Genomic DNA, 12,785 nt, shown 5'->3' on the forward strand with positions numbered 1-12,785 from the left:
TTGGTATGCACAATAGAATGCAAATGTGTGGTCAGTCCATTCCCTTAAACATTACTTAGGCTAAAGAAAACATCTTTCTGTTAGCCATCCTGAGCACCTGCTGAATTTTATGTCTTTTCCTAGTTAGAAGTTTTTCATTCTGCCTTGCTTACAGTCCGATTCTTTAAATATCTCCCCAGACTGAGTTCAGTGGGACTTACCTACAAGTAAGTGCATGTAATATTACACTTACAAATTAGCAGGTAGGTGAATTATGAATAATTTTTACAAATACAGTTGGTCCTCCACATTCATAGGAGTTAGCAGTGCAAGACCCCCATGAAAGTAGAAAAACTGCAAATACCTCTAGGCCTTCCCAAACCTAAACTCTTAATACTCACTGTTGACCATACATATACTAGATTACTTCTGTCCACCCTTTCTTTCTCTGTGTGTGTCTTTGTGCCCACTGGTGTAGCTGCAGTAACCACTTCTTGATTTTCCTTTCTTTTTTCTTGGTATATATTGGCGTATAAGATAACTCATGTATAAGACGAGGTCAATATTTTGAGCAATTTTTGTGTTTGACACTTTATATGCCAATATATATGGGTATTTTTCTGAAACATACTTCCTGTTTGCTTGTTCCACATGTTATTAGCATATGTATCAGCATATAAGATTAGCCTTGAAACAAAAAATAGCAAAGCAAAAATTGGGGATTGTCTTATATGCTAATATATATGATAGTAATGTGTGGAACAAGTGACCAAGAAGTATGTTTCAGAAAAATGCCCATATATATCAGTGTTTAAGGCAACTTGTGTATTAAGATGAGGCCACAAAAGTCCAAAAAGATTCCCATTTAATTATTGATGGAAAATTCACGAATAATTAAATCCACAAAAGTTAAACCCGCAGAATTGACTGTAGTTTGAATTCAGATTTTGTCACAGTGCAGCCACCAAATGAACAGGGGAAGGATATTGGGGCCAGAGAAAGGGGCAAGGTTGTCAGGACCCAAGAAGCACTAGATTGGGACCACAGGTAAGTCAGGTAGATCCAGTGTAGCAGAATTAGTGAAATTATGACCGTATTTAGTTTTCATAACCTGCCAAAGAGCCTTGACTGTTTGGGCTATATAGACATACCATATGTAAAATTAATTATGGGGAAAATGACTTTTGAGTCCAGGAATTGCCACCATGCCTCAGGCGGAGTGATGCTATGGTGCCCAGACAACACTTAGAGGGCCACAGCGTTTTTTGGAGTCTTGCTTGCAATTCCAGAAAACAGGTTCAGTGTCAGAGTTGGACGTCTATGGTCCAAGCACCCTCTCTCCTATCACAGGAGCATGGAAAGAATCCAGCCAACTGCATTTCCAGCATGCTGAAACAACCCTAGCAGGTGGAGTTAGCAGGTGGGAAGGGAAGAGAACCGGTGCTGGCATCATCGGTGCCTTAGCCTCCTTTTCTCTTCTTCCTCCTTTGTGGTTTTTGTTCATTGCACATATGGGCATCTGGGCCTGCACAAGGCCTAGACTTCAATAGCTGAGCATGCTGCATTGGGCAGAAGCACCCCGTTCTGGTTTCTAGGAGGTACAGGGCACAGGTTCCCATCATCGCTCTCAGTTCCTTTATGACCATTATCGTATTAGACTGGGAATCTCTTAGCTCTCTGCTTCTACTGCTAAGTACCTAACTAATCTTTCTCCCTCAGTCTTGACCTTGTTTCTCTTATGCCTTTTTTGCTCTGCTGTCAGCTGACCAGGTCAATCTTTTCCTACAAAACAAAAAAACTATATATTTTTTCTACCCATCTTTCTTATTCCACTATCCAAAGCCTCTGCCATCTACCCTTTTCCTCCTTTGTCCTGTCTCTCACCCATCTATGTGGTGGCTCTGGCAGCCTTCCGTAGCTATGCTTCCTGTGAGGCTGGACTACCATCCACCAACAGCCAGTCCCCGTGTCTACTGTGGCTCAGCACGGAGCACATCATGGAGACCTGTGCTCATTGCCAAGCCCTCAAGTAACAGACCTGGGCAGATTGGCTTAAGGCTGAATTGTGGAAGGGGGTCAATTTGTCCATGTAGGACAGACCTGCCACTTCCAAGGGCCACAGGACCATTGGGGCTATGAAACGACTGAAAAGTGTATTTTGTATTCGATGTTGTAAGCCGCCCCGAGGCCTTGGCAAGGGGCGGCATAGAAATGTTTTAATAAATAAATAAATAAATAAATAAATAAATAAATAAATAAAAATGGCTGCCACGTTGGCTGCCACCCCGACTGAGAAAAAGCGCTTCATGAACCCTTGACCCCTGGCCTCCCCCTCCTCCAAAGTGCTGCAGTTAGATAGCTGAGATAGGCTGTCTGGCTGATTTGCAGGGTGGGAGAAGTACAGAGGTGACCTTCACCTATACAGTCTTTCTGCCCAGCACAGAATGCCCATAATCCTCTGAGTCTGGAGGATTATGAGCATTCCATAAGTTTGCTCCCTAATTGTTTTTTTCTAGCAAATTATGAACATTTACATGCTGTTGACTAATAACATGGTCATGTATTTTTATTTTAATAGAGAAAAACTGCTCTGCCAAGTAACTTAGCAGTCAGTCCTGGAAAGCACTTACATCAGGCTCCTAAAAGAAGCTGCTTGGGCTTGCCCAAAGAAATATTTGGCTTTGGTAAACCCCATTCCCGTGGCATATGAGAAACTGCCTTTGACATTCCTTTTAGTTTCAAAAGTAGTTTGCTGTGTGACACAGTAAAACAATAAACTGCTATTTGAGAAAAACTAGCTGCAGGACCCAATTCTTTTTGGTATGTTTGCATGTGAATACAATGATTTACAATTTCACAATTTCTTCATCACCCCTTGTATAAATCAGAATATTTAGTGCAAGAAAGATATGTAGGCAACATGGCAATAGTTTTGGATTATGCTCCAAAATACTAATGCAAAGACTCTACATAACCACAAAGCAATATATTTTTATTTGTTGAGGTAACAAAAATGGGGCATGATTTAAGTTATTTAAATCTATATGGAACTTTTTAATTAGAATTTAAATTAACTGAATTAAATCACATTGATGTAAATAAATGCAGTATTGTTTTACTACTTCTACAGAATAACTGTAACATCTTGTGATAACAAGGAAATATACAATTTATGTACAAATGACTAAAACACAAAACATACTTAGCTGAATTTTGTTTTGAAGCTCCAGTGCCAATAAGAAAGCAGACCACTGCTACAGCAGGCTAAAGTTATTAAACTAACTCTTGTAGTTTAGAGGTGGAACTGGCTTCCATTCATTATGATGCCCTTAAGAACACCTGTGAAAACATTCATAACCTAAATGGCTTTGGATAAAAATAGGAGTGTTACATGGGTGGAGATAGATGAAAGATACAGGTATGGCTCATCAGTGTAACATCCCAAAGGCATTTTGCAACCATCTGTATTAGACATATTAGACTCACCTGAATTATCATATCCTGGCCTAATAAGCCAGGATATACGCAACCTGTGTGAACGCATGTTTATGTAACCCCTTTATACCCCTTAGTTGCTCTTTTTCAGGAGGCAAGTGAACGAGGCAGCAGAAAGTCAAATGACTTCCCATTATACGTGAATTGAGAAGTATGGTTAATTACTTCCCAGCCAACCAGACTGGGAAACTAGAAGGAAACGGTATCCATAACTTCTGAAACAAATTCTGCTAAAAATAAACTACATATTAATCTTCAGTCTGTTCTCTTTGAGAATAGTGCGATGTTTAGTATATCCCTACTATCCCTAAAAACACAAGAAACACCATGCTGGATCAGACTAAAGGTCCATCTAGTCCAGCACTCCATATGCACAGTGGCCCACAGGATTGCTCAAACAGGATGGGTGCAAGACGCCCTACCCATGCCACCTCTGCTAAGGAGGTACCGCATAGCCAGCAACGCGAGCAGCCACTGATAACCTCTTCCATCATGCATCTGTCCCTTTTTAAAGCCATCCAGATTGGCAGCCAATACCACTTCCCATGGCAGCAAATCCAAAGTTTACTCTGTGTGAAGAAATACTTCCTTTTTTCTGTCCTAAATCATCCACCAATCAGTGTGACTCCAGGTTTGAATGTTATGGGAGGAGAAGAAAAATGTCTTGTTTGTATCTAGACAGGAAAGAACTGCCATCTAAAAATTCTAAATTATATTATTAATGATTATACATTAATCCTAAATTATTAAATATCTTAAGACAATTGACTTGAAATCTTACATGTGGTTAGATCCCTGTAGCATGTTCAGTAGGTGGCAAAAGCCTTAGGAATACACATTTGTGATGGGGATTCTAATAAAAAAAATTGCTCATGCTTAATGTTGTTGTCGTTAGTCGCGAAGTCGTGTCCGACCCATCGCGACCCCATGGACAACATTCCTCCAGGCCCTCCTGTCCTCCACCATCTCCCGGAGTCCACCTAAGCTCACACCAACTGCCTCAGTGACTCCATCTAGCCACCTCATCCTCTGCCGTCCCCTTCTTATTTTGCCATCTATTGTTCAAAAGCAAGGCAAAAGGAGAAGGGGACGGCAGAGGATGAGGTGGCTAGATGGAGTCACTGGGGCAGTGGGTGTGGGCTTGGATGGACTCCGAGGGACGATGGAGGACAGGAGAGCCTGGAGGAATGTTGTCCATGGGGTCACGATGGGTCTGCAACAACTTTGTGACTAAACAACATAAACAATGTAAAGCATTTATCACTTCAGTCATGGCTCATCTTGACTTTACTGAATACAGAATGAGCCAAATGAACACTGTTGTATAAACTTTCTGCTTTTGTTTTGTTTTGTTTACATTATTATTACTGCTGGAAAAATATCTTTGTGCACTGTGCGGGTGGTTTCACTGATTGCACTTGAAGCACAGCAAGATGTGATAGATCATTTCTCACTTGCCTGGGAAGTGTGGAAATGCCATCCCTGGCTTGTGAGAACTGATAATGGCAACACCCTTAAGTGTATTATTGAGTGGCCTGTAGGAATACATGGTTGGGGGAGTATGTGGTGCTCAAGGTGTTATTTGACTGCAACTCTCATCATATCTTACCATTGAGTATGCTGGCTAGGTAAAATGGGAGTTGGAGTTCTGCAATAATTAGAGGGCCGTTCCTAATATAAGCTATTGAAATATTCATTTCACATGTGATTGTACATTCTCTCATTTGCACGCTGTGGTTTTCTTTGCCATAGTATAGCGTAGCAAGCATTGTTGGTTCAGTTCTACCTCCCCCTGCAAACAATTTTTCACTTTTTGACTCCTACCCCATTGCTAAAAATATGGGAGGAGTGGTTCCAAGGAATGTGAAATGTTTGCAAAACTTGACTAGCACCGATTATATTATGTTTTAGAGTGCATTTTGAAAGTCATATGCTGCTCTGCCACTTCTGCGATATCTAATTTGAGAGTTCTTGAGTGAACTGTTAGGAGCTGCTGTATAACAAGCAGTATTGTTCTTTCCTGTATCTTGTGACATGCTAGCCTTTTCAAAATACCCTACCCTCCAAGACGAAGAATTATTTATTATTAAGTCCTTTGCAATAGTAGTGGTCATGATGACATGGATATGATAAGTTTGCTGACCTTTTAGATCTCAACGGAACTTCTTTCACTGGAAGAAAGTTCTGTGCAACCTCACAGTAACTTGAATAGAATAGCTTCATGGTGCCTTTAACAGCTGGCTGTAGTGATTACTCAACCTCCTTACTTCTCTTAAGAAAGATGGATAAACCATTGTACTGACAAGGTTGGCAAAGGTCTCATGATTTGGCTTTTCTTAGCTAGTATGGGCATAGCTCCAGAAAGCAAGTTGTGGCATGAATGCCTTCAGGCATCTTGTTTGCATCTTTGTGTATTTGCCATAGCATCCTTCTTTACTACCTAGTAAATAACACAAAGGAGTCAGTTAATGGAACCTACAGTTAGTTTAGATTGAAGCAGCAGATGCCATAGATCAACTCTACTATCTAATACAGTAGCTAATTTTATTTCTTGGTTACCAGAATCTGGATTAAATGATCTCCAAATATCTCTAGGACACTTGAATATAATTAATGGATATTTGTTCTATCCAAAAGTAACAGAGATTCCCCATCTGATTACAGTGTGCACAACAAACGTTTTTCTGCATGTAAGTGTGTACTGCCCTCTAAACGAAATCAGAGACAAACTTTTGTAAACATTTCATTAACTCTGACAAATGCTTAATGTGGTTCTGATCATTGTTCTTGAAAAAGCAGCTCAGCCAGGAAGGGAATAGCTATTTTCACTTCTGAACTGTTTATACACAGAACATTACTAATACAGGTTCCTCTCCAAATATGGTGGATGCTTCTGTCCACCATATTTCTGATGTTTGCTTCATCTCAAGGAAGTAGTGTATTATACTAGGTCAGGGGTCCTCAAACTTTTTCAACAGGGGGCCAGTTGACAGGTGCCGGTGGTGCGTGCAGGCTGCCAAGGTGGTGCCAGTGGGGGGCCGGAGAGGGGGGGTGCACGTGCACACGAGGCAAGGAGGGTGGGGGGCACACAGGGCAAGGCCCCGGCTTGCTTGTGAGATCGTTTTCTTCAAGCGAGTCCAAAACAACCTCCTTGCGAACAAGCTGCTGCCGGGGTGCGCACGGCAAGGTGCCAGCTTGCTCGCGAGGAGATTGTTTCCTCTGAGTGAATCCAAAATGACCTCGTGTACAGTGAGTGCAGAACCTCTGGGGTGGGTGGGTTAAATGGGGATGGCAGGCCGGATCCGGCCTGCGGGCCTTAGTTTGAGGACCCATGCCTTAGGTAATAACCCACAGAATTTTGTTGTGCGTAATGCCTTTCTATTTCTTATCTCCCTTTAGAGCAGTATGCACTTAATCAAAACACTGCCTTGAGGTAGGTTTATTTATTTCAATCTTTTATATCCCGTCCACCACTTTGATGTATCAGTACGGCTTACAACAAAGAACAATAAAATAGCAGAACAACACAGCATCCAGTAATGAAGATAAAAACTCCAGTTAAAACAAACTAAACATTAAAATAGTGGAAAAATAAAAAAACTTTCACCTGACACCGAAAAGAATAAAGTGTCAGGATCATAGAATAGTAGAGTTGGAAGGGGCTATGAAGGCCCAGTCCCCTGTAGTTGCAGGGCACCAGGTTACATCATCCCACTCACATGGCTGTCCAGTTTCTTTTTGAAAGTTTCTAGTGTGGAAGCGCCCACAACCTCTCTATGCAGCTGGTTCCACTGTCGTGGATTATGAAGCTTCAGTCAAGACAAAATGTCAGTTATGCTATTTGGAATTGCCAACCAACTTCAGCTTATCTAAAGCAGGTGCTTTGATCTAAAAGTTAGTGGCAATTGAAGCAGTGTTTTATTTTTCACAGGATACATTCAAGTTGTATGTAAAACTAGTTGAAATATAAATCATTGTGAATAAGAGCTAAAAATAGTCATTTTGAACAGGACGCTTCTTTTTTCTGGCTCAGTATTCTGGAAAGCTGCAAGCATTGTATGTGCGTTCTGCGTTTGTTCTCATTGGGATGCCGGAACTAGGGAGAATCCCTTTAAATGCTCAGGCTAGACAGGATCTGTGACTGGCAGAAATCTAGACCTGAGCCAAGCATCTTATTCATCCCGTTTACCTATATAAAGTTAGTAAATTGAGGGGGCGCACTTGGAAAACTCTCAGAGTACCAGTCTTTCTTAAGGAGAAAACAGTAATGAGTTATTTCAGTTACTACTTATTTATTTGCAAACCAGTGCTGCAAGGGGCTTGTCTGGATGAAGTTTTAACAGTGCAATTGGATATTAATTAAATAAGTCAGGGCAGGCTCAAAAGAAACACTTTGACAAAGCTTTTCTAGAACTGGCAATTGCCCTTTAGCAAAGAGAGCAGTGTAGAAATCTAGGTGTAGAGCTTAATGTGCACTTAAAGCATTGCGAGTTGAAAAGTATAATTTCCTTTGAATACTTGAAAGGGGAAAACATAGTTTTTATCATCTGAACAAATCTGCTTAGGTGATGCAATGATGGTGAATACTGCTGTGAATTTATTCCAAAAGATTCATGTGCTCAAGTGGGTGGAGTGAAGACAGATGTGAGAAACACTAAAAAATTAATGTAGAATTACTGGTGTTTATTTAATTGTAATTTAATAATCTGTTTATTTAATTAAGTCATTAGGTTGAGAATATTGATCTGAATTTCAAAATTATTTCATACTTTTTTGCCTTTGGTTGTTAATTATATTATTTGCAAACTTTCAAAAGTGGTGCTTCTGTATTTTAGAAATCACCAATTCTTTCTACTAGCTGTAGATGCCATACATTGTACATGTTAGACTGTATCATGCACTTCCCCAAATTGCAATGTGGGTATTCATGCATTCCCAATGTCCCAATGTGGAAGACAAAGAAGAAAAGTTAGTTTGGTTGTTGTGCTTGCTTGCTTGCTTTTTCTGGATTTGTTAATGAATTATATTCTACATAAGATGGTACTTTAATAATGGCAAAGAATGGCAAAAGATATATGTGTTTCAGTAGAAGTAAGCTATCTAAGAAATACTCAGGACACATTTTAGCTTTTAGTAATAGGCCTACATATTTATGTTTTAGGCCTACATATTTACGTAAGGCACAGGGAGTTAAATTATTTTTCATATACCCTCAGGCACTAACATTACTAATTTACCTTGGTGCTGAAAAAAACAAGCAGTCTATTTTGTTAAGATATTAGGTTTAAAGCTTGGGGATAAAATACAAACATTATGAAGTAATTACCATACATTTTCTAAAGCTGATGACATTGAACAGTTAGAGGAGCAGCTTAGTTCTACTCTGCAATCATTTATTGACTGATCCTTTTAAATAGTGAGAATATTTTATTTTTTTCACACTTTTGTTGGTCTTCTAAAATTAAGATTCTTATGCTATGCAAAGCAAATCTGTTCTAGTAAGTTTTCTAATGAAACAATACTCTAATGCAAGAAATATATTTTCCTGCCGCTTCAGGAAGCATATTATTCAATCTGTTGAACTGAGCTTTGATTACTTTCACTAAAAAGTGTTGATATGTGGATGTGCTTTTCATTGTTATAATTTTGAGTCTCCTTTTGAATTCAGAAACCTGATGCCTTGACCACAGGAGCAGGAATCCCAGTGGGAGACAAGCTAAATGTCATGACGGTGGGCCCACGAGGCCCTCTCTTGGTCCAGGATGTGGTTTTCACTGATGAGATGGCACACTTTGACCGAGAAAGGATTCCTGAAAGGGTTGTGCATGCCAAAGGAGGAGGTTAGTTTTACTGGTTGTATAATATTTTTCCTTTAAAAACTGGAGAATTGGAAACAAAAACAAAGCAAACAGACGCTTCATAGAATTTCTTGGATCAAATGATGTATCTCCCAGCCTGTTTTCCTTTCTAGTATAACATTGCAGAATTACCTTACAGAAATCATGAAATACTGTACTGATTTTGCAGTGTCTTAATCCTGTCATATTTTCCTAGTCAATAATAAACATATTTTAGTGGACAGGGTTAACTTTACTCATATGTTTTTCCTTAAATGATATAAAAGACAAAACAAAAAATGAATGCAGCCAGCATCAATAGCAGTTTCCTTCTTGTCTGTTGCTTCTCTCTGAATTTAATATCAGTTCATGGTTGACAATGCTTCTTTTAATATGTAATTCAGGATTTATTTTTTTAAAACCCTGCATAGTACATCTTTGTATCTTTGAAAGTCAATCCCTGTCACAGAAGCATGCATGAGTTGCCCTTGCTGAATCTCGGGGAGTGAGGAGCGATGGAATTTTAGGAATTTTAGGAAAAACTAGGAATTTTAAAAAATTGCTCAGTTCAGTGGGGCCATGTGTCAGTTAAGACTTTCAGATAAAGAGGGAAATGTTAAAAGCATATGGATATGCTGTTTGCAGGGATGATGGTTACCACCCATTGAGTAAGTGTAACCCTTTAGGCTAGGATAAAGTAGGCATATGATTCAAGAGCACTTGTGGAAATTTAGATGTAATTATATTCTTATAACAGGGCCTCTTCTTTCCAAGTAATATTCAGTTGGCAGGCTCTTCTTTTGACTTGATTCATTATATGGTTGAAAGAAATCTTTCCAACTACAGAAGCGTCCTTAGGATCCCCATTAAAGTTTCCTAGAAGTACAGCTTGAGAAAACATATGCAAAAGTTAAAACAACTGCATAACTTGAACCCCAAGGTGAATGCTTTTGGAGGACTGTCACACCACTGTCTACAGTAGTCGCTGTAATGTACCTAACTATATGGATAATAAATGTTTATTCACAAAATTAGCTACTCCTGCTGCTGTATCTGAGACTATTAGCAAAACCCTTGGTCTTCTAACTGTTTCATTCTGTTTTTCAGTTTTAAAAATCAATAATCATTCTTAACTTTTCAGGAGCTTTTGGCTATTTTGAAGTTACTCATGATATCACCAAATATTGCAAAGCAACGATATTTGAACATATTGGGAAAAGAACTCCACTTGCTATTCGGTTTTCTACTGTCGGTAAGGTTTTTGCAAGCTTTATGCATGTCCTTTTTGTTAACTTCATCTATGAGAAATTAATTTCTAATGAGTACTTAGAGATATTCATTGGACTTTTTAATCTAATTAAGTGCATTTTCATTTGTTGTACTCTCCATTGATACTGAGCATGGATTATTAACATCTAGCCCCCTCAGTATGAATTTCTTCTATTCATTTTTATTTAATTTTTACAAAGTGTTATTCAATAGATATAAGTAGATTAGTATATCCATCCTCCTATTTGCCAGACTTTTCTGTGCCCTTTAATTTGCATCTGCTAATATTGTCTGCTAGGAAGTCAAATCTCTCAGAAAGATCCACACAGAAATCAGGTTTTGCTTTAGAATTATTGTTATTGTTGTTGTTGCATTTCTATCCTGTCATTTTCCTTTTGTGAGGAACTCAAGCTGATTTACTAGTTCTCCATTCCAGTTTTATCCTCACAACAACAGCACTATGCACTATGCAGGGCTAACTACAGGCCCTGACTTGCATAGTATGTTAACATGGATGGAGTGGCCATATAATTACTGTGCTTCTTAGTTTGTAAATAGCAAAGAGAGAAATGTTTTACTTTTTTAAACTGTGAAATTTGTCAGATAAGTACATTCCATTGCCAAATTTCAACAGACCAATACAGAAAATGGTGTGTGTCTAGTGTTCTCTTTTTGAACACTCCTCTAGTATTCTGGAAAAGGGAGTACATATGTGTGATCTTTGGAGCTAGTTTTTGAATTAAGGTTTGCTAAAACAGTGTTTATTGGGTGGAAGCTGGCGTGGGGGGAAGTTTTCACATCAAATGGCTTTCTGAATGTTATGTTTTATATCACTGTGTTATCAACATGGTTATACGAGATTTCCTTGGAACTTGAGTATTTCTTACTAACTTCCAAGCCTTAGAATGCACAGTGGTTTACATGGTATAAAACACTGTGCAAAAGAGAAATACGATACTGTTTATATATTGGTACAGTATACCATACTATAGCATATGGGTTGTGAGTCTGTGCAATTTACAGTGTTTTCCAATGGTAAACCTTTGTATTCCAGCTGGAGAATCAGGCTCAGCTGATACAGTTCGTGACCCTCGAGGCTTTGCAATAAAATTCTATACAGAGGATGGTAACTGGGACCTTGTGGGGAATAACACACCTATCTTCTTTATTAGAGATACCATGCTGGTAGGTTGGTTTGCAATGGATATTTATGTTTGCCAAAATAAATTTATGAGTGGTAGATACAAGGGGGAGTAAAGTACAAAGTACCGAATGCCAAATGTAAGTGCCAGAAAGAAAAAGACAGACAGACAGACAGACAGACAGAGGAACACCCTACAGGGAAGGTGAGCTGCTTAATTACCATCTGCCTGTCCCTTACCTTGTTTGTTGCCTGCTAGGTTCTAGGCAGTTGTTCCTGTTACTGGGAGAAACTTGGCATAGCCAGCAAAACTTCTGCCAATTTGTCTGAAAATGTGAGCCAGCTGCACATGACTCTGGGAAATGCCTTTATCTGCTGAGCCAGACCCTGCAGGAGCATGCCAAAGGGCATCAGGGGCAAGGCCACCTCACTAACCTCTTAGACAATGATTGTTGATTGTTCAATGAATGGCAGGGGATTACTTCTCTTTTTAGAGTCTGAGTGTATTCTTGGAAAGGAGAATATGATCCCAATGGAAGGACTTGGGGAGGCAGTCAGTGTAGTGATGAGTAGAGAGGTCTCATTAGGAGAAGGATTAGCCAGGTGAGGGGCATGTGACTTAGACAGTTAGTAGCTGTGTTGTGTTCTGGTCAACTCTGTACCTGAAGTTTCGGGGGTTCATTGTACCAGCCATAACAGCCTGCCCTCAGATCTCCAGGTGCAGCATTTATCTATCAATTTGCTCTCTGTATAGTCCAATAGCCAAAGCTCCCTGGGCATTCACAAAAATTCATACAATTATATAGCACAAATACAGATAATAATTTGTGATAATTTTTGGGTGTGCTTGAGATTTAGTTTAATAAAGCAGTTTCTCATATTTTCATATCAAGTTTATAAACACAGCTGTAAGCAGGAATATAATACTCAGTCTTCACAGCTCCACTGATGATAGTCCAAAAATGTTTAGTACTTGTTCCTTCAGTTGCTTTTTACCTTCGATATTGATGATTCTGTAATTGCCACAATAGATTTAAAGCTATTAACTGATGAATTACACATAG

The 12,785-nt window shown here is 39.2% G+C and overlaps 1 protein-coding gene across 2 annotated transcripts in view; it reads left to right on the forward strand.

Moving 5' to 3' along the window:
* CAT (catalase) overlaps positions 1–12,785 on the forward strand; it is a 59,368-nt gene that overhangs the window by 35,626 nt on the left and 10,957 nt on the right. For both annotated transcript variants that reach the window (XM_044436017.1, XM_044436016.1), the window contains exons 2-4: positions 9,143–9,314; positions 10,453–10,563; positions 11,635–11,765. In XM_044436017.1, the coding sequence (XP_044291952.1) occupies positions 9,143–9,314; positions 10,453–10,563; positions 11,635–11,765 (414 nt within the window). The remainder of the gene's footprint in view (positions 1–9,142; positions 9,315–10,452; positions 10,564–11,634; positions 11,766–12,785) is intronic.

Source organism: Varanus komodoensis, unplaced genomic scaffold (genome assembly GCF_004798865.1).
Source record: "Varanus komodoensis strain SLA01 unplaced genomic scaffold, ASM479886v1 scaffold3, whole genome shotgun sequence".
Taxonomy (NCBI): Eukaryota; Metazoa; Chordata; class Lepidosauria; order Squamata; family Varanidae; genus Varanus; species Varanus komodoensis.